Source organism: Triticum aestivum, chromosome 6B (assembly GCF_018294505.1).
Source record: "Triticum aestivum cultivar Chinese Spring chromosome 6B, IWGSC CS RefSeq v2.1, whole genome shotgun sequence".
NCBI classification, from domain to species: Eukaryota; Viridiplantae; Streptophyta; class Magnoliopsida; order Poales; family Poaceae; genus Triticum; species Triticum aestivum.
In genome coordinates, this window is record NC_057810.1 from 551,359,649 (window position 1) to 551,382,465 (window position 22,817).

Genomic DNA, 22,817 nt, shown 5'->3' on the forward strand with positions numbered 1-22,817 from the left:
GTACATATCAGAGTACCGGGGGGTTACCAGAACCCCCCGGGGGAATAATGGGCCATATGGCCCATAGGAGGGGAGCACATAGCCCACAAGGGGTGGTGCCCCCCCCCCCTATGGTAGGAGGCCGAATAGGAGAAGGAGGTGGGGATTCGCACCCCCCCCCCCTTTCCTTCCTCCTTCCCTCTTTTCCCCCTTCCGGTAAAAGGAAAGAGGGGGCGAATTGGACTAGGAAGTCCAAGTAGGATTCCTCCTACTTGGGCACCCCAAGGCTGGCTCTCTCCCCTTCCACCTATATATACGTGGGGAGGGGACGCCTAGAACACACACCAACGATTGTTAGCCGTGTGCGGCACACACACCCCCCCCCCCTCCATAGTTTATGCCTCTGGTCATATTCTCGTAGTGCTTAGGCGAAGCCCTACGCGAATAACTTCACCATCACTGTCACCACGCCATCATGTTGACGGAACTCATATACTTCCTCGACACTCTCCTGGATCAAGAGTTCGAGGGACCTTGAATCTGACTGTTGGGACTAAAGCCTATTTCGACCGTGAATCTTACCGTTGGGTGTAAAGTCCATTTTAGGATAACATTGATTCACATTTAAAGCGTGTTTTGGCATAACATGTAACATTTATTCGTGGATGAAGCGTGTTTTGACCATGAATCGACTGTTGGTACTCGAAATCCCTAAATAGGGGTGGGGTTGGACCACGGTAGGTATACTCCATCGTCGTGCCTCATTTCCCTGCCGAGTAGCGCAGCCGTGCCTCTTTGCTCAGGAGCGCAGGCATCACCCTCAACTCGCCAAACCAATCAGCACCTACCTTCCCTACTCTGATGTCTTGAGATCACTTCTCCCCATCCAAAAACCCTCCCCATGAATTTATTTGCACAAGCTCCAATGAAGGAGAGCCTTAGAGGCCCAGAATGGAGGCGGCGGCGTCTTTGTGCACCCCATCTAGAGTCCGAAGCAAGCTCACGTTCAAGATCTCCGGCTATAGCCTTCAAAGGGTCCTCGGCGTGCGTCTGCTGCCTTCGATGTCGGCGTCTACTTCTAGCGCATAATACTACCCTAATGAGGACTGTGTGTCCCTTTCCGTGGAGCTTGCGACCAGGCGAGGGCATCCTTCGAGGTCAGGCTCGTTGACTAGGCCAACAAGCTATCGCCGTTGGTGGTGCTCTCCCAGAAGATGTTGATAGTGTTTTGCTCTCATTCGCCAACCTATGTGGGCACTTCCTGCAACCATCGGCGTATCTGCAGGATGACAACCTTGTTATTGAATGTGATATCACAGTTTTGGCGGCAATAACTGTGCCTCCCTTTAACATCCAAGTGCCTCCCTCAAACCTGTCGGATAATCTCAGAGAACTGTTGAAGGCAGGGGAAGGAACAGATGTCACGTTCAAGGTTAGAAGGGAGAGTTTTCCTGCACACAAGATTGTACTTGCGATGTGTCCTGTCTTCAAAGCGGGTCTCTTTGGGTCGATGGGCGACGGGACAAGGCGTACCATAACCATAGAAGATATGCAACCAGCTATTTTCAGTGCATTGCTTCACTTCATCTACACGGATTCATTGCCTTCCATGGGGACATCTGATGGAGATGATGGTGAAGAAATGGTCAAGCACTTAGTCGTGGCAACGAATAGGTATGCCATGAAGAGGATGAAGGTGATATGTGAGAACATCCTTTGCAAGAATCTTAATGTTCGAAATGTTACTACTCCCTCTATTCCATAATGTAGTGCATATAAATTTATTAATTTTTGAAAAGTCAAACCTAATGAACATTGACCAAGTTTGTGGAGACAAATATTTACATCTAGAACGCCAAACAGATATCCTTAGATTGACCATAAGACGTAGTTTCTTGCTTTATATATTTTGATATTGTAGATATAGATAGTTTTATCCGTAAGTTTAGTTTAAGTTTGCAAAATTTGGCTTATCAAAAAATCTATATGCACAGCATTATGAAATAAAATACTACTTTAGCTCTCGCCGACCATTATCATTGCAACCACCTAAAAAATGCTTGCCTCGAGTTTCTCACTTCTCCAAATAGAATAGCCGATGTGGTGGCAAGCGAAGGGTATGTTCACATCAAAAGATCTTTCCCTGCTATCATAGCAGATATTTTGAGAGGTCAACCGAGTCTCGCAAAATTTAGTATGCTCATCCTTGGTTAGCTGTATAGCTAATGGATATTGGCTTGTTCACAATAAACTCGGTACAATAATCTTTCGCAACAATTCTTCATGCCGACAATCATTTTGGCTTAAATAGTTGATGTTTCAGTTCCATAGTTCTCAGTCAAACTGAATTGAGGAATACAATGAGATAGCCCACATGCTATCTTCAGTTTAAATTTATCTTGAAAAGTCATATAGGCAGGGCCGCATGAATGGGGATCAGACTCTGGACTCTGGAGCCTGCCAGTTGATCAGCACTGAAGATTTAGGTGAGAGAAATGGGCAGTGAAGCAAAATAAAAGAGTCTCATACAAGATCCATCTCCAGTAAGAAAAAGCAAGAGTCAAGGTACATATATACAACAATAACATCTCATAGTTCTTCCAAAGGTTCTGTAAAGTGTCATTACGCTACTATCTCACAAGTCACAAGACATCATCTTCTTGCAAGTACAGACCACCATCCGTCTCACAAGACATCATCTTCTTGCAAATACAGACCACCATCGGTCTCAATGGGCATAGAAGGCGGAGTTCCAGGTGGAATGCAATCGGCCCCGGCCTCACCTGCAATGGTACACAATGCCTCGGCGTCCTGAATAGCCCGGTCAATATTGATTTGACCACTTAGCTCATTGATGAACTTGAGAAGGGTGTCGAAGTCCATTCCTTCCCCAATTATCCGCAGGCGGTACCTTTTCAAGATACCAACGCACAAGTACAGGTGAAAGTGTTCTGAAAAATAGTGAGTCCACAAAACTTCCCACAAGAGCATGACCTGATCAAAACTGAACTCCCTGCAATCCATAAGAAATTGGTGACTTGGAAGAGAGAGAGAGAGAATGACTGCTAACTGTGTTTTCTTTATTTTCAAGTAAATGCTTCAGAAGCTCACTGAATGAATGTATTTCTTGCACAATTTATCTCTGACAATCAAAATATTTTTAAAATGGCATGAAACTGGTAATGGGGAAAACAGTTTGTGTTTCCTATCCTAGGTCAGTAACCACTGGTAGACTATAAAATAACTTCACAGTGGTAGCCAGACATAAATCAGGCACACTGATTTATTGGCATCTTTTGGTTCGTTAGGTCTTTGCTAAAAGAGAGCTAATTTTGCTCTCCCTGCATGTGCCTCTCTTTCCTTACTCCGCATCTCTGCCCTTCAACTCCGGATCTCTCATCATTAATTCTGCTAACATTGTGTTACAGAAAAGAACAAAACATACCCTGACTGCCAAGTCAACTAAACTAGGTCTTGACTTAGGTAGGGCCTACTCAACAGCAAAAACCTACTCCTAGGTTTTAGACCAAATTAAGTTATATCAAACTCAAAAAGTAACTATCATGATTGATAGATTCGGTTTTTCCTGTCACAGCTGATTACTTTTTTTTCCTTTGTAAATGATTGATGCCACTGGTCAATGTTTTGCTGGGAATGGGACCTGGTAGAGTACCAAGAAGGCGCCAGCCTACTTGCTGTACAACCAATAATGCTGTACCAAATGTAAGTTGCCACAGCAGGGCAGTATGATACAGTAATCCCAGCTGCTTGCATGAAATATTAACTATTAAGAATGCTTCTGGCTAGTAATACTTAGTGAAATTTGGCCTTGTTAGAAATATGGATGCAGAAGGTGCAGTCCAGTTTGCCCTGTTTGCTGATCCACTTGGCTGCTCAAAACTGTAAAGGCTATGTTTGGATGTCTGTAATGGACTCCTGGAATGGGATTTGGTATTCCCAGCTACCAATTCAGTTGTTTGGATGCCACCGAAACGTCGAATGGAAATGGGCCCAAATACATCAGCGAATTCGCCATCTCGCGCCCACCCCTTCCATGTTACGGAGCCATTTGCTACCAAAAGTTAGGAAGTCCAGAGTGCCGAACCGACCACGTGCATCCTAACATAGAAGCTACATATGGTTTCATTTTCTGGAGAACTTCTAAAACTTAAGATTCCCTTAATTTGGCTACTGAAGAACACTCATTTTCTGCATATATCGATTTCAGTAAAATGAACGAGTTACATTTGTATAACAAATGGCTCTCTCCAAGAAATACAAGTCTGTAAGATGCAAACGCTGCAACTTTAAAATGAAGAATGTACCTTTTGAATTGTATAAGAACCCAGCGGAAACAGAAGAAGTAGTTTAGACAGTCGTTCTGCCTAAAATAGTTATGTAATGAAGGATCGAGAAGCTCCACCAGCTATGAGGTAGGAAAAATATATACAAACTCAGTATGTTGTATTTATATTAGATTAAAAAGGTAAAAAATGGATGGAACCAGTTACTATGAGACTAAGCTGAACAGCATTCATCAAAGACTTGAAATGAATAACCATAACATAATAGAGATTAGAAGACAGTAACCATGGGATTGATGCATAGCTATAAAAACAATATATTATAATTTCAGCATCTTAAAAAGTTGAAGATATTTAAAGGCTTTAAAGGATGTGAGTGCATTGCCATTTGTCAAGGAAACCGAGGAAATCATACCCGTATTAATGAACACAAACCATAAGTATGCATGCCCAAAGTGAAAATGTTTTCCTTTATTTGCATTAAATACACCAACAAAACTATTCTAATAGATATAATATTGACCTCTAACAAGAATATCTATCGCGTACAGCCAAACTGGAAACGGAGCAACATGATAATCAATAGTTCAGATATACGGATATACCTTGGATAATCCAAGCAGTTGAGCATGCATGCCATTCTGATCACGATTAAAATTGCCTCCTAGTCGTTCCATCAAAGAAGCAAAGCACCAAAATGCTTCTGACTCATCCTCCATGACATAAAGGATAGGTGCCAAGAAATCACTCATTCCCTGGAGGACAGATCATATATGAATATGATATCATTCCAACAAAATTGTAGACTAAACTTTATGAGCATCACAAAGAAACATAAGTTTATGTAAGGTTTGAAGTTCAACTTGGTATCCCAAATAATCAGTTAATAAAGTTGCATAGGTTTACAAGTTAATAACATAAAGATTTACTGGGTTAGTATGCAGTACCAAGTATCAATTATCAAACAGTAATGTACTAAAGCGTTTAGATCACTACTTTAGTGATCTAAACGCTCTTATATTAGATCACTACTTTAGTGATCTAAACACTCTTATATTAGATCACTACTTTAGTGATCTAAACGCTCTTATATTAGTTTACAGAGGGAGTATCAATTATCAAACAGCTAATGTACCAACATGAAGCCGCTGTGTGTGAACACAGCGGAAATAATGTCCAAGAAATTTCCACAATCATAGATGTAGGATGGCACGCCTAACTCTCTTGGGAGTTGTATTAGATCTAAACCTGAGATTAGATAAACAAATGAATGCATGCCAGGTGATTAGTAAATTCAACATCTATCTATGATGCTATTGTCTTAAACAAGCATGAGAATGAAGCATCTTTCAAGCATCAAGACCAAAAGAAGGTAACTAATAATAAGTAGTCCAAGACAGCTAGTGGACAGCTTGTCCCGGTTAAATGCCAGACAGTTTCATTACATGGCGGGAAATTGCAGATGCAGGGCTATATGCAAGGCACACTTACTTGACAATAACCCAGGTCAAAATTATAGAAGGAATATGTCAACAAGATGTCGCGTAGAACTACAACATTTGGATTGTCATCTCCTTCATAGTAAGGAACAGACCTATCTGTTCTCACCTTCATACAAAAAACAAGCGTCAAAATGTAAGTGAAAATAGTACAGTAGTACAGAATTATATATAAGAATATAGTAGAAAGGATAAGAGGAAACTTATCCATACCACGTCTTTGTCAATAAGGCCTTTTCTTTCCCTAAACTTGGTAAACCTTTTAGCTTGTGTGGTTGAGATACTCTGCAAGGCCACATGGTATAAGAATAATCATGATTATTTATGTAAAATGGAGATAGGCGTATCTCCTGATCTGAAAGCGATGTATATGATAAAATTAAAACAGCTGAAAGTGACCTAACAATACTTTGAATGGATTGCTATTTATGCAAGCAGCAGTATGCATAAAAATACATATCAGCCAATGTAACCACGCCAGAAACTGTGTCCAAACATTAATATCCGACCATCCTCCTACTCGTCAAAACCAGAAATGCCTCACAGACCATAAGCCTAAGACAACAATATGTGTTTATCTTACTCATAAGCTAAATTCAGAGTTAAAAAACACGAAACAAATATATCTATATCATAATTCATAAATACCTACAACATAGCGCAGCTGTGCAAGGGGATATTTGAGCACACTGAATTGCAGAAAATTAAACTTATGAACCTTGACTAACCTTCCACTGGGATTTTATGGCTTCATATTCTTCTTGTTTCATGGCTGCAAGGTATTCCCTCTCAGCTTGTGTTGAATCATATTCATGATAACCCAACAGGAATTTCCAGACCTACATGTTTAATATCAGTATATATGGTTAAGATTGCCTTGCTGAATAATTATGGCATATCAGAGGTTAATTATAACACCTCTTTTCTCAGAACATGATCAACTCCCCCATAGAAAATCTTCTTCCTCAGTGCCTTTGAATCCATAATTCTACCTTCAGGATCTAAGAAAGCTCTCCACTGTCCAAAGATATTTATTAAAAAAAATTAAGGATTCAGATGAAATAGAAGTACTGACACAGCATGATCAATACAGAAATAAGCGTTAGATGGTCGGTGATAAAGATCCATGAAACTAAGAACATGATGTTCATTATAATTCACAGGGTTCCTAGTGACTGAAAAAAAATATCGGACTAGCTTTTGGAAAAGCAATCCTTGTAAAGTGTTCAGCACAGTGCAGCTTAGCTTGTGGCATTACCAAGGATAAGTGGATAACTACAGGTTTGCACTGGAGAAAACAGGTAATGGCCTACGAACTATCTGACCTTCAGAAACAGTGTTATTCATATCAAAGGTTCCGGTATCTAATCCAAAGGTTAGTAGGCCAGCCAGGAAGAGTAAGGTTAGGAACGTATGGGATAACACCTCCATTAGCAGGGGCGGGCCTAGGACCGGTGCTAGACCGGTCCAGCCTAAGTAGCCAAGGAAACATGTCGTATTGAACGACAAAAAAATCTGAATCTGTGTAGTCCAGCACCCTGTGGCCGATCAGCAACCCACTTAGCCCCTCCCTTGGTCCATTCCTGGGTGCACCCTTGTCTCTAACCTAAAGCTTCCTTAAAATCCAGGTCACAAACCAAAACTGAACATGATTGTTCGTAGAGTCTGGACCAGAGACTAGGCGAATCTGGGAAGTGTATATGTCCAACTTCAATATTATAAGTCCCATGATTGAACTGCACTTGGTTGTCCTGAGGATGATAATATTTTATGATGAAGACACTAGAAATCTAATGTTGACTCATACCCATTGTTTGGTTACACAACGTACACAAGAGATGTATTATGCGAACTCAGTTATGGAACTAGCAACATGGATTTTTGTAAGGAAAAATATATAGATGGTGAAATAAAGTGCTCACAAAAATACATCAAACATCCAAGAATTGTTACCTCTTCAACACTTAATGGTTTGCCTCTCTTTTTTCCCCAAACCAGCAGTGACTCGTCAGACTACCAAAAGAGTAAGGAAACTGATGTTACACAAAATGAAGTATGCACAGTACATAACCATGGAAGGTTAAGCAAGTTCAAACTTTCAACGTCATCACAGTTCAGAACATAAAACTAAGTAGATCATTGTTTTCTTTTTTTTTAACCATGTTCTCAAATATGAGTTCATAAGTAGATCAGTGTTTTTTTATCAATCATGTTTTCAAATTTGAGTTCATTAATTTACAGAAACTACAGTTAATACACTTCACTGGTGGTGAATTCACAGGTTATGGTATTACATTTGAACAAATGTCTGAAAAATAGTAGCGCAGCTTCAATTATCTGCCTGGTATAAGGGCCATGACCCTAATTTAACCTTAGGAAGTATTGCCAATTTGATTTAAATATATAAGTAAAATTAAATTAAAAAGGAAGTAAAATTCAGAGGTGTGTCCAGACATCTGGTAAGCAACACTTCAGGAAGATATATTTCAGTGCCGCAATTTGTGGTGCCTGAATGGATGCAAAGACAAAACATCATGTAACATATGTTACCTCTACCGAGTCGGAGGTCAAAGAAGCATCATTCGGCGTTATTAGCTGATCTGTGTACTTGTCACTTGCTCTGTTGTCCAAAACATATTCTTGTTTTTGCCGTCCATAAGCATGAGAACCACTACTGTGATTTTCACGAAAGAGGCTTGATGTTGTTTCGCGCGCAAACTTCGTAACCAGTGAGAATTTCTCCAGAACTTGAAACGAAATGTCACGACCTGGATCATTCGATTTGCGCCTTTGCTTTGAGCCATATTCAGACATGGTTGAAGGCCCCCCATATTTGGCATCATCTCCATGTCGTACTTCACTAACTGAACCAGTGAAGCTGAAGGAATTCTGTCGTGACATGGCATTTGCCACAGTGGCAACCCCTGGAAGCTCTAGAGATGACAGGCTCTTCTACAAAGGCATCAAAAGAGTTGGATTAAGGATGATGGCCTTTCTACAAGGAACAAGCCTAAATACTGCATCAGTAATCACTAATCACTATAAGTTAAATTTTGGGCAACACCTTGGTCAGATAAAGATATTTTTACCAATGAATACTAGGTTACTTTACAGAAATCTGATACTAGAAAGCCCAAACTTAACAGATTCACAAGGTCAACAGTTGGTGCAGGACAGAAAGAAGGGGGCCAGGGAACTAAAAAGAATCCCATTGATGGAGCTGGGTCTTTTTACTATGACAGATTAAACTACCAACAGAACAGCAAGGTTCCAAATTATCAGTTAGATAAACTACCAACAGAACAGCAAGATTCCAAATTATCGGTTGAGAATGTTTTGCTCAATTCAAGAAACTACAGTGGTATAACAAACCTGAAGAGGATCTTCAAAGTCATTGACAAGAAATACATTAGGATCGTCATCCGACCTACAACATAAAGAAGACATTTATTGGACGTAATGTAACATCTTATATTATTGGAAGTAATGTAACATCTTATATTATGGGACAGAGGGAGTAGCATTTATATATGGGTTTCAGCATCATGGAGATGTAGATCTTGTGGTCAAATCTTTGATGCTTCATTCAATTTCTTTTGAATAGGATGAATTGATGTTAAGATTCACAATAGAACTCTAGTAGAGTAGATAGCAAGGTCAACAGTCGGAGTTATCTCCCTGGGTTCAGATATATGTGGCACTAAGATGCTATCAAACACAACAGGAGGAAAGCAAGACATGCATCGAGAAATTGTAGTTAAGAATATAGTTGATAGCCTTTACATGACGATTTCCCCTTAAGGCATTTGTCAGTTGCTTCAAGTTCATTTGTTGGAAGGAGCAATTATTATTTAGGCATTAATAAACAAAATGTGTACAAACATGATCAAATATTTAGGACCATTGGTCCCAAAGAAGGAAACCTGATAATGAAGACATGCTGTTTCAGTGTTGCGAACAATTCACGAATTCCACCATTGTAGAAATAGAAAGGAGGAAAAGCCAAGCCTGCAGAAGTTGACAGATAGATAAATAAGACTGATCCTGATCCCACTTATGAATTTTTCTGTCTGTGCTCATTTAATGATGATTTTATCTAGCTGGCAGAAGCAGAAATACTAGGTGCGAACAATACAGTATCTGAAAGCTAATAATCCGACCGCCAAGATACAAAAACCAAGCAGAGTTTCAAACCAGCTGCAAGATCAAAGGAACGAACAGCAAGAAAAACACTTCACCTGATGAGAGAACAATGATTATGTACTCCAACCCAAATGTTGGAGTGTGCCTACGGATGAAGCGCACGTCACTTAGAGGCAAGGCCTGAATGGTGTACAAACTTCTATCTGCACAGAACCACGTATGTAAAGAGTCAGGTACCACCAATGATGTGCTTTACTTGCCAAATTTAGTATGACCAAAGACGCAAACTATAGATTCCTACATTTTTCTATTTCTGCAGTGACTGAACTGGTTGAGAAACTGTTAACTCCCTCATTTGGCTCCCAACTCTGTCAAACATATCAGACGAAGCATTAGCAGAAGAAGCAGAACTGTATTGAGGTAGCAACTAGCTATAACTCATCCAAGTCTAATATCCAGTATACAAAGGATAATACTATGAAGTGGAAAACAGCAAGTGTCATTGCTCTCAATCATCGTCACGTTAATGGCGGCAGAAGATGGTACAATATAATCCAGTGGGCATGCAGTCTGCGTAATAACACGGTTCCTCGCAGCAGTTACAAAGTGACCGCACGAGTTCTGATATTAATTTCTACCCCTATCATGTAGTACTACATACGAACAACCAAACATTCATATTAGCCGATTGTGATGGGTATAGCCCTCACCAGGAAGAGGGAGCCGAGCTGCAGGTAGAGGCGCAGCTTGCCGCTGATCCGGCCGGAGCCGTACTGCGTGGGGTGGATGGTGACGCGCTCCTTCTCGTACACCACGTCCATCCTCGCCGTCTCCTCGGACCCTATGTCCGCCATGTCGGTCCGCATCGCCTTCGATCACCAGAACGACACCATATCAGTAATCATCAGTTGAACCAAAAGGGGGAACACGCAGAATCGATTGCGGGTGAAACAACAGAGGTATCCATCCGATGCTAAAACAACATGAAGGAGCAAAAGCAAGCCCCAAATCCGTCCTCCGGACCCATGAAACCGGCGAGCGACCTAACCAACCGATCGACTTGTCGGCGCCGGGCCCCGAACCCCAAACCGAGCTAGGAAGGAAGCGGGAGATGGGGAGGCGCGGGACGGCGAGCGGTACCGCGTGGATGGAGGCGGGGACGGAGGCGGCGTCGGCGTAGTCGGGGTCGTCGGAGAGGTCGTGCGGGTCCGGCGAGCGCGGGTGGCCCGCGTCGGCGGCGCCTGCTCGCGCTGCTGGCTCTGCTTCCCCGCGCATCGATCCAGGGAGGGGTGGGGAGTCGGTCGCTGGGATTGGGTTTGCTGCTGATCTCGCTCGGGTTTTTGTCAGTCGCAATAATGGGGATCGGCTATATTGCGTTGGAGTGCTTGGCCCCGTCTCTCAGTTGCCCTCTCTCTTTGCTTTGCAAGAGCGTTGCAGTGCGGCGAAAGAATTCCCCGGCAATATAATATAATAATTAACAAAACAAATAAATGCCCCAAGCCAAATCATTTTTGGGCTGGAGAAAAATATAAGAGCAACGGAACGGCAGGTGAGACTTGACTACTTAGTGCTGCTGGCATTGCTTGGTGGTGGAGGTGCATGTGCAAAAAAAATGCTTTCGTTTTTTCTCCAACGTATGGCGGAGGGCATCCTGTGGACAGATATGGTAATTTGTACTGCTGGTGACTAAAAACAAGAATGGCGTGGCATACGGTAGGGGTGCCAACGGAAAGCGACCACATCCGCAACCAAGTTGCTTTTGCTAGCTACTCCAGGCTTGGTCTCGATTCTGGGAAATAGTAACAGCAGGTTGGTCGTGCCTTAGAGACAAAGGCAGAGAAAGAGATCAGCGTCACCTTAGCCGCGTGAGCAAGGACCCGCAGTCACACGGACGGAACCACAGAATCACGGCAGCTGTTAGATCACAACTTTACGCAGGCAGACTCCCGTCGGCAAGGCCGCGCCTTCGTTGTCCCAAGGGCATGTACAATGATGGCATATGAATATATATACCTCATGACAAAAAGTAATTTGAGATATTTATATTCAAATTTTTTTCAATGCAAGCTATTACTAGTGGGCCAAATTAAGAAATAGAAAATAAAGACTCTAATACACATGCATCTCTATTTTTCACTTCAACCTTTTCAGCTTTTGTCACCGGACCACACTTTTTCTCTTGAAGCACCCGCCTCCTGAAGAAGATCCCGCTTTCTATCTGAACCTACTTTACGTCATATCCGATCCTACATGGCATGCGAGGCATCACCTTGAGGCTATGCATTGTACATGCCCTAAGACTATAACGGGAGTAACTTCAGAAGCAACATAAGATCCAAATCAGCACATTTGCTTATGCGGCAATGATATAATAAGAAGAAAGATGATTAAAACACTATAAATAACCTCACACATATTAAGACAAAATGAGTCTATAAACTAATAAGTGAAGTGTTGCATAACACCACACATATGTTACTTCCCACTATGAAGGTGGTAACATGGACTATACTAGTCTAAGTTACTCCCCACTATGGGTGATCTAATAGGGTCATTGAAGATGAGCGGACCGACAGTGGCACTTTGAATATGAAATAATGTCCTTTCCCCTAGCCCTTGTTGTGTGGTGTGTCTTGCCTTGCTTAAGAGCGTGTGCAGGTGTATCTCTGGCGGATTTCGATATTCGTCCGTCTCCGATGGATCCATCTGGATTCAACCAACCATCGTCTTCGGCCTTGTGTTTACAGGTTTGATTATTCCGATCTACGTTTCTTTTCATCTTCAGTAGTTGATGTTCTGATGCGCTGATACCCTAGGGCCTTAGCACAACGACTTTTCGACTACAACAAGATTTGCCCGATTCTGATTGGGAGGGGGGGTGATGATGTCGTGCCTTCGACTTGCTCCAAGTCGCCCTAGGTGGTCGACGGACCTGACTCATGAGTGCATTTTGTTTTATACTTCTTGTATTCTTTGTACTACCACGACAAATTATGAATAGATCGAAAAAGTTGAGGGGGAAAATGACTTTTTTGTTTAACGTTGATCCAGCCGACCATTAACCCGATTAGTCAAATCACCCTTCAACATCAAATCTTGATTTAAATGCTCCAAGAAATTCTTCTTACTTACACATTAGTGACCACCGGGGTAAGTACAATATGGTGATCTAAGTAGGCTTTAAGAATTTAAATATTATTTTAATTTTTGAGTTTGAGGAGAGAGAAGAGAAGTGGGTTGTAGATTAGTAGCCAGCTGCACACGGGCTCCAAAAAAATTGTGAGACAAAAATATGAGGCAGAAGACAAAAGTAGTCAATGTTTATAACTAACTATCGTATGATAAGCTTTTAGATTGGTTATAGATGACATGTCTACTGAATATTTACCCTAGTGCACCGCCACCAGACCCTGCACCCATCAAGCCTCCCTTTTTCCTAAAAAAAAATAATCAAGCCTCCCCTTTTCCCTATAGGGCTGCGCTTTGCTCTCACACAAAAATCAAGGACCCCGATAACCGGCGAACGCTTAGCTATGAGGCACGGCAATTGCAAACATTTTTTATGACAAATACTTTGAAAACACATGATAATTTCTTCATAACCACATGGCAAATTCTGGCAAACGAAAGATTTGTGGTGAAAATTGTCATGTTCGCTTTGCCATGCACTCAGGGAACGTTCGCTGAATAGCATTGGCCAAAATCAATTGACACGGCAAAACCATTCACATGCCTATATTGCTTTTTTTTTCACATTTGCGTCCAGATTCCAGAAGCAACCAGAACTCGTGATGAATGACAAGATGCCGCAACACACTGTGTAGAGAAAGTGAAAAAAGTTGTAGAGAAGGTGAAAAAAGTAAGTAATCTGGGCGTGGGATAAGGAACAAGAATTACAAACCTCAACAACTCTCGACTGTTACAGGCATCGCTGCCATAATATGAGTACATGGGGCATCACCTAAATTCTGTGAGCGCCATCCATCAAACTATGTCTGACTACAAAATATACTCATTCCCAATTACATGACGCTTTGACATAACGAGTGCAAGTAAATCTACTGATACATCATCACCAAACACACCAACAACCTAGAGTTCCAAGAATCGTCAATTCAAAACAAGAAACACTAGAAACAACCTAATCAGATGCAATTCTTATTCTTCCTCTTGTTATGTCGTGAAGAAAGACCATAGCGTTTTCCCAATCGATTTGTTTCGCCTCTCTGAATCATCATCATCATCATCTTCGACGCCCCCACGCTCACTTCCTGATGGTGTCATGGGCATCGCATCTTCACCTTGTTCACCATCCACAAAAATATCACCATACTCCTCCCCGGCAGTAGCATGGGCATCAACAGTTTCAGCCTAACATCAATGACATGGTTACCAGTTTATTAGCCCAGGTAAACACACATGCACCTGACATAGCGCATCAGAGTCTCTCTCTCTCTTACCTGGGAGAACTCTTGCAACTGCGATGCACCATCAGCTGATTCAGAAGGCCCCGTCCTCTTGCTATCAGCAGCTTTAGAGGTTCCTTCCGTGTCATCAGCAGTAGTTTCTACCGTCCGCTTTTTCCCTGTCCTCCCACCTTTCTTTTTCTCCGGTGGAGGAGGAGCTGCTGACGGCGCATTTGCACTATACCAAGATGCAAAACGACAATATTATTCATTTACTAACTCCACGGTTCCAAGGAATGCAAGAGAAGACAACCCAGAGCAGAAATGAAATAGGGAAAGGTCAATTTAACTTACAGTGTAGTGCGTCTCAAATTGTAGCGTTTTTCACCTGGGGCTTGCGTTGACGGGCCGGCTGGCTGCCGCCTCTTGCGACGCTGCCCACCAACGGAAACACTTTCAGATTGTGCTTCACTAATTTCTTCATCACTGATATCTGGTCCAGCAAGGCGCCTCTTCCGTGTACCACCAACAGTAACTGAATCTTCCTGATCATCATTCTTTTCATCAAAATTCTCACCAAGAATTACTTTAGCATCTTCAAGCACTGCACGAACCGACTTTGTCTTTTTCACCCCTCTTGGTCTACCCTTCCGTTTTGGAGGATTTGATGCTTCAGGTTGCAAATCTACTTCAGGGGCAGCCGTTGAGTCCTTCCCATTTTGGTCCACAGAGGCAATTGTTGTGTCAACTGCCATGTCATTAGCACCAGCAAATGGCTGAGTTACATGAACAGCTATACAATTATCTGCGACTCCAACAGAAGACTCGATCTGGATATCATCAGCTATATCAAGCCTTTCGGATTCTTCATTCCCCCTTGCTCCACTGTCAGAAGGGAGACCCTCAGCATCAAAAGAATTATTTGCTGCCTGATAGACAGGAGTTGGCTCATAATCTACTTCACTCGGTGATGCTTCCTCTAATCTCGCACCAAAAGGAATGTTTATTTCCGCTTCCTGTTCCGATGACTGCTCGGCCTTTGTCCTAGGAGAGAACTTGAAAAGCCTTGAACACTTCTGCAACAGTGAGAAACGACCAGCTGAATTAACAAGTGTTCCTGTGTCTTGAGCCAAAGTATCAGTGTTCGGGGAACAATCATCTCCCTCAACAGCCAAACTTGGGTGGTCAATATCAGCATCATCCTTGAGAGATAGATCACCAAAGCCCTCAAAAACAGAAACCCCACAGCTTTTGCACACCTTATACTTTTCAAACATGTCAGTGAGGTTATTCCTGTCCCTGTTGTATGCTTCTCGACGATCCTTCAGACTCTTGCTGAGTGCATGAAGACTATCAATGTCTCTTCTAATGTCTGCCTTGTCAGTTTCCAATTTTCGCTTCTCCTCCACTAGAACTTCTTTTTCCCTCAGCAGCTGTTGTTTCTCCAATGTTATCTTTTGAATCTTGGACTCATTCAAATCAACAGCATGCTTTAGTTCATTTTCTACAAAATCCCTTTTCTTATTTAACTCGTCCTCCTTCTGTTCCAGTTCCTTCTGTTTAATTGCTACTTTATTCGCTATCTCCATCTCCAGTTCATGTCGATGGAGCTGCAAATTACGCTGAAGATCAGCACGTTCTCTCTTCAGATATTCATCAATCTCCTCACGCTGGTGTTTTATATCATCAGCCAAAGCTTTTTCCTTTAGTGCAAGATTATCCTGCTGCTCCTTGTACTTTGCATCCATTTCATCCTGTGTATCCTTGAATCTCTTCTCTTCATTGTGACGCCACCTTTCTAGATTTGTTTTTTCATTCTTGAGCACCTTTGCCTCCTCTTCTAGCCGAGCTCTTTTCTCATCAAGCTGCTCCCACTCTTCTTCAAATTTCTGCCGCTGCTTCCTCAAATCTTCAGTTTCTTCCGAGAGGGAATTGCTTCGCATTCTATACTCATCAATCTCCTTCTTCAGTTGTGCTGTCAGCATGCTATGCTCTTGCCTCTCTTCCTCTGTAACTTTCAAATTGTTTTGTTCTTCTAAAATTTGCTTCTTTTCAGCTTCAATTGTGGCTTTCAGCCTTTCAATATCCGATCTGTACATCTCAGCCTGTTTTCGTACATGATCCAGTTGCAGCTTTTCTTCAGATAACTTACCCTTCTCAAGTTTCAGTGACTCATCCCACTTCTTCAGAGCTTTCGACTTGGTATCAAGGTCATTCTGCAATTCTTCCAGCTTTTTCTTGCTTTCATTTAACGCTTGCTCCCTTTTAGATATTTTGTTCTCCCGAGAACTGAGATCCTTTTCCTTCTTTACCAAATCAGCTTCCCTATGTTTCATCTTTTCATCAAAGGATTTCCTCTCACTCTCCAGCTCTAATCCAAAATCTCGTCTTTTTGCTTCAAGCTTCACCTCATGATCCTCGATAAGCTTCTGAAGCCCCATCTGAAACAGATTTCTCCGACAATATCAGATCACTGAAAAAGGTGCATGTTACACATAATATTCTGTGTATCAAATATTCCAAAGAGGATGCTTGGAACATGAACATTTGTAGCTGATAAGCATAAGGAGTAGAACAGAGTATCTGTATGAAAAGCTCGATGGCTCAAAAGTAATGAGATGAACACAGGATAGTGGCCAATCAGGGCAATTTACGCATGACAAGGTGGGCAAGTGAAATAGCACAATGGGTAAAATAATAAGCTAAGCTTATCAACCTGTAAAAAGTTACAGAATAGCATATAGTATATAGGGGAAAAGTCCACAGAAAAAACTAGAGAACATCAAATATCAACGGTACTCCCTCCATAAAGAAATATAAGAGTGTTTAGATCACTACTTTAATAATCTAAACGCTCTTATATTTCTTTACAGAGGGGGTACATATTTAATATGCCATTAATTTTCCCCAAGGGTAAAATGCTCGAACTGCATAATGACCAAATAAATGTAACAGCAACATCGCTTGTACCCATTTATTCATAATGCCACAACTGGAGAGCAGACTGTTCATCGGTACTTACTTTTTCTCTTGCACTAGCTTTTTCTTCCCTCTCAGATAACTTTTTCTCCCTTTTTTCCAAAATCTTGTGCTTTGAGTCAGCATCCTGCAAATGAATAGAAATAAACAACATATATCTTTTTATTTTACTATCAACTCGTCATAACCCAGAATGAGGAGAAAAGAATGCAGGACCCATCACTGGGTTACCTTCTCTTGTGAGCGTAATTCATTTAGCCTTTTGGCAATATCCTCCTCCTTTTTTTTCAAAATGATTTTAGTTGACTCCACTGTCTTCTTTGCCTCCTCCAATTCTTCCTGTTTTATCTTACAAAGTTTGTCATTCTCATTTGCTCTCTCCTCTCTGTCATTTACAGATCTCTGCAAATCAACAAGTCTGTTCTGACTTTCTTTAAGCTTTTTCTCCCAGTCCTGCAGAGATTCCTCCTGCTCCTTGAGTTGCTTCTCTCGGGCCTTCCTCCTGAACGTAACCAAAACAATGAAACACAATACACAATATTATCACCTGCATAGCACAGTATAAAGTAGAGAAAGAAGACAGAGGAAATTGGCATACTCAGTCTCAAAATATAGCTTCTCCTTCTCCAACCTACGTTGCCGAGCTTCTGCCTCCTCTAAATCTCTGTCAGCTTGTGACTTCTTACGGTTTGCCTCCGCAAGCTTCGCATCTGCGGCATGAAGCTTCCCCTCGATCTCCAAAGATTTTTCCTCCAAATTAGCCTCAAGAGATTGAGCATCAGCTATCTTTTTCTGAGATGTGAACTTAACCTCAGCTATTTCTGATCGAATGTCACGCAGTGCCTTTTCAAGCTGCATATACAGACAAACAAAAAGTCACAAGGTAAACCAGAAGAAGAAAAATTGGAGTGCTTAATCAGTTTAAAACAGAGAGTAGTGCTTTCAGTAAAAGCAATACTGATGACTACAGTGGGTGCAGCAGCCTCTAATATTCATACCAACTCATTTTGGCTATTAGAGGTTATACTAAAAAGTTAAATTACATAAAGCACACAACTGTAAGTATTGAACAACTTCCAAGAATCAAATATCTATGTAAAATGTGGTGCAAAAATATATATGCTCATTAGTTCTCTGCGACTGGCAGAGTAGCCAGGTCAGAATGGTGCTGATAAATGACAAGAACAAAAAATTATGGGATAGAGACCAACATACATCAGCTACACATTGTTTCTCAACACCCAGTGATTTCCGCATGTTCTCTTCTCGCCTTTCATATTCTGATATAGCATTCAAATGTGCAGCTTGTTCCCGCTTTAAGATCTCCTCCTTTTGTGTCAGCACATGGGTGACTTCGTCAAATTTGGCTGCCCACTCTTTTTTCTCAATCAAGAGCAGCCCCATATTGTATTGATATTCATGTAACTGTAAGGTATACACATGAAAACACACATGTCAATAACTGTAACTGTTATGGGAATGAACAAAGTACAAAACAGAAGGTTAAATATCCTGACAGAAAATACTGTGATGAGGAAAAAGGAAATTTCTGAAGCAACATCCAAATTACACAAGGTGAGTGAGAAGGAAAATGCAAAAATACGCACAATAATTTTCACCACTGCCTAAGTTTTTACCTGTCCATATTATTGATTTTAGAAGGCAAAAAACACTAGCTATAGCCCACAGTTCTTTCTACAGGGAGAACCCAATCATAATGATGACTAGCATTACTGAGAAAAGTGTTAATGGTATAAGCAGAACAAATCTAACACTCTGCACTGCTTTGTTGAAAATATTACTGAGAAAAGTGTTAAATGGTATAAGCAGAACAAATCTAACACTCTGCACTGCTTTGTTGAAAATGGTATAAGCCGACAGTTTTCTGGCTGTCTGGCCAAAACAGCCAGAAAAATGAGTTCTTCCATGGGTCACATGGAAATCTGGTTCTTTAAGAACCAGCAAAGGGTAGAGTTTCGTCGTGCTAACAAGAAATTTTCAAAAAACCTATCTTCTGAAAGGCTTGCTGGTTTAAATCGAAAAGTTTGAGGCATGACTGATTTTAATAATGGTGTCATTTTTACTTTTCAAAATCTGATGACATGTGATAAAGAGAATACTATATAGGATAATAGTACTGCATAGTTGGCCTTGTGAATCTTATAATTTAAATAATTCGGGACACAAGTCGAAGCGAGGAGACATAGCCCGAAACAAGATTCAAAAGTTGCATGGACTAGAGAGAAAAAACGGGGGGCAAAGATTGGGCGAAACCTCCTGCTCGAGCTCGGCAGCTCTCTGTGAAGTCCCTTTGGCCTTGCCAAGGGGCGCAGATGCGGGCGGAGCACCACCACCGGCCCGCTGGTTCCCTGGAGACGGCGTGGACCAGCCGTTCCATCCTTTCCCCTGCGGAGTAAACATCACGTCTCCTTGCTCCCAATTCCTTCGCGGCGCATCAAAGAAACGAGGCGCCGCTCCCCTACCTGCAGTTCCAGAGGCCAAGAAAGGCACAAAAGTTACCAACCAAGCTCCCTCCAACAAAACCCTAACCACCAAGGAAACCCGGCAAAGGAAACCCTAATTGCCAAGAAACGCAGAGGAATCCCGCCCCCGGAGCCGCGAGAAAGCCCCGCATTAGCAAGCGAGGACGGGCGTCCCCCGCCGAGAAGTCCGAATTTCAAACCCTCGAAAGCCCAAGAAACCCCCCAAGAAACAAGCGGCGGAAAGAAGGTTAACGGATCTGCGAGGAGGGCGCTCACCGGGAGGTTCCCGGCGGCCACGGCGCGGCGCGGCGGCGCGGTGGAGGCCGGCTGTCCGGGCGCGCGAGGGGCCGGGCTGGGCTAGGTCGGGGCTGCTGGTGCTCTGGGGGTTGGGTAGGTGCGTCGTGCGGCTGCGGTCAGATTTGGGAAAGGAGCGGGGAGACGGGGAGAGAGAAAGAGAGAAGAGGGGGGAAGAGGCGGGCGGGGGGCTGGATGTAAATTCGTAGGGGGGCGTCTGGCTAAAAAGCGGTGCTCGCGAGGGGAGCGTGCGGTGCGGCAAATGACCACGATGCCCCCTTGCATTTTGTGATGCTTTTCGATGATGTAATCATGGGACTCCGACTTGGCCCCCTCCTATTGGACAATCATTTGATGACCCGTCTAGCATAACAACGGCATCAGTGCTGGCTGACAGTTTGGAACCGATTTTTGAAAGGAAAACATAGTGCTGACCATAATGGCTTGGAGCACCAAACCTTGACCATAGTGTCAAACCATTCTTTGATTAAAGTCGAAGGGTATGACTCTCTGATTTTCAGAAGAAGAAAAGGTCGTATACAATTTGTAGGATTTTTTTTTGTAGATTTTTTTCTCACATAGCTTGTTCGATATGTATAATTGGAAATTATTTTTTTCTATGCACTGCTTTATGTGTAATTTCAAGAAAAAGCTAGTGCATCTTAGAAAACAAATTGTCTCTTGAAGAACTATGATAGGGACCTGATTTTTTCAAGACGTTCATGTGGTCTTTTTGAGGTGCAATTTCACATTTTTTGTTGCGTCTTTGTGTGTTTTAATACCTATAGAGTTTAATATGGCACCATGTTACCAGTTTTTTCCATCCATGTGTATTCTAGTCAGAGGGTCTTATGTATATCCCAGTCATTTGAAACATATGACCAATCTTTAGTCTTCATCCTCACCTTCAAAATACATGTTTGATACCTGGTTTTACTGCGGGTAGAATTGGTGCTCACAAACATCACATGCAACATTAAAATGGGATGGTTTAAGCCTGTTCGTGTAGGATTTCATATTTGAGAGTTCAAACCCTCAATGCACACTTCTAAGAATACACTTGAGCACTTTAGTGATGACTTTGTGGGGTTAGACAGTCGAGGCGCGAGTTTATAAGGTATATGTAGGATACCAATTTAAAGGCAAGCAACAAGACTGGGTACGAAAAGATGAGCTAGTAATTACGGTAAGAGGGTCATACCCGTATATACCGGTTGTGCAGCAGAATGATGCTAATGCCTTTCTCATACATTCCACTGTTCTTATGGATATCTCTCGCATGTTCACCCTACTGGAAAAAGTATCGTCAAATCTACCTACCCTTGAGTTGTGTGGCAACAAAATGCAAAGCATAATTTGCTCCATTCCGCCAGTCAAACAATGTACCACTTCACCTCTAGTTAACATTAGGGTTCAATCTATCAAATGAACTACCGTCGGCAACGGAGCAGGGGTGGAGGCAGCGTATAGGTGTTGGGTTCAATCGAATCCAACAATCTTTTCCCTGTCACGAACTTACACATGGTATATAAAGTAGTTTGAACCAGTAAATTGTTTTGCTGAACCCATCGGACGCACAAGCAAGCCTTTTAGGACAATTAATATATTCTAATATGAGAAAATACTTTAGGAAGCTCAAGTAAAAGCGCAAAATAGCCTGGATTGATTTATCATTTCTCATATATCTTGCGTATGATTTCTCAATCTCAAAAGAAAAAAAAAGTCTCTTGTGTAAGTATGTGCGCATCGTCCGCAAGACTCTCTATCTCCTGAATTGACTCGATCGCTTCCAACGCAACTCCCACGATCTCTCGCTTCTCATCCCTTCCATTCCGTTTATTCGCATGTCGTTTGATCATTAGATGCGCCGCCAGCAACGGCAGGTCCCAGTACATACTCAAGGTACAAAAGATATATGTTCTATCTATTGTGCAGTTATGCATATCCAATCTAGCCTAGTGGTTTAGTGCGGTGATGGTGTTTGCCCTAATTTTGTAATTACTTTTTCCCTGAACTTTGATTATCTAGGTTATGGGGCCATACTTTTTGAAGAGAAATCAATCATCAGGTTTGGATAACGATTCAAAATATTGGATGATCTTGGTCCTAAACTTTGCATTTACATTAATAATGTGCGAACCATCAAAGGTTCGCCATTTTGGATAAAGTTTTTGATATTGGTAAACTAATGGTGCCGATAAATAAACATGTTGCTTTTCCTTTGGTCTATTATTTTTAAAAGTTGGCATTGATATTGCTGGTTGCGAAAACAACAGAGATGTTTCTCAACTATGAATGTTATCAAGAAAAAGTTGCACAATAAAAAAATATTTGGATCAATTTATGTGTGATTATCTAATTTTCTATTTCGAAAAATATATATTTTCTACCATTATTAAGGATGTAATGTTTGATATTTTTAAGATGATGAAAATTCGAAAGGGGCACTACAAAATGTAACTGCCTGTACAAGCTTCGTTTGTTTCATGGTACTTATTTTAAGCTTGTCAAACTAACTTATCACTTTTTTCAGTGTTTTGAGGAAGATGAGACTCTACACGTGGAGCTATGAAGTTATTTTGATACTTTATTCATGCTAAGTAAATCAATAATTATATAGTTTCAGCCAATTGTTATGTCTCACCCTTCAATTCTTAGAAAGCACAATATATGATATTTTAAGACGGAAGGTAATATTTATACTCATTATGTTGTTTTTGAGTTCCATAC

General features: G+C 41.7%; 2 protein-coding genes across 2 annotated transcripts; both read right to left on the reverse strand.

Annotated features, from left to right (window-relative positions):
• Positions 1–2,482: 2,482 nt before the first annotated feature.
• On the reverse strand, positions 2,483–11,373 carry LOC123137956 (TBC1 domain family member 15). The gene is made up of 15 exons (XM_044557848.1): positions 11,066–11,373; positions 10,636–10,794; positions 10,227–10,293; positions 10,021–10,128; positions 9,706–9,790; positions 9,155–9,209; positions 8,333–8,734; positions 7,736–7,795; positions 6,701–6,799; positions 6,511–6,621; positions 5,996–6,067; positions 5,775–5,891; positions 4,889–5,038; positions 4,305–4,405; positions 2,483–2,992 (listed from the first exon to the last, which is right to left on the reverse strand). Exons 1-15 carry the CDS (start codon positions 11,198–11,200, stop codon positions 2,665–2,667), a joined length of 2,049 nt encoding a protein of 682 aa, XP_044413783.1. The 5' UTR covers positions 11,201–11,373; the 3' UTR covers positions 2,483–2,664.
• A 2,432-nt stretch (positions 11,374–13,805) lies between these two features.
• On the reverse strand, positions 13,806–20,278 carry LOC123137957 (nuclear matrix constituent protein 1a). The gene is made up of 9 exons (XM_044557849.1): positions 20,070–20,278; positions 19,585–19,793; positions 18,526–18,735; positions 17,909–18,162; positions 17,542–17,812; positions 17,354–17,437; positions 14,686–16,772; positions 14,386–14,569; positions 13,806–14,296 (listed from the first exon to the last, which is right to left on the reverse strand). Exons 2-9 carry the CDS (start codon positions 19,729–19,731, stop codon positions 14,099–14,101), a joined length of 3,435 nt encoding a protein of 1,144 aa, XP_044413784.1. The 5' UTR covers positions 19,732–19,793; positions 20,070–20,278; the 3' UTR covers positions 13,806–14,098.
• Between the last annotated feature and the right edge of the window lie 2,539 nt (positions 20,279–22,817).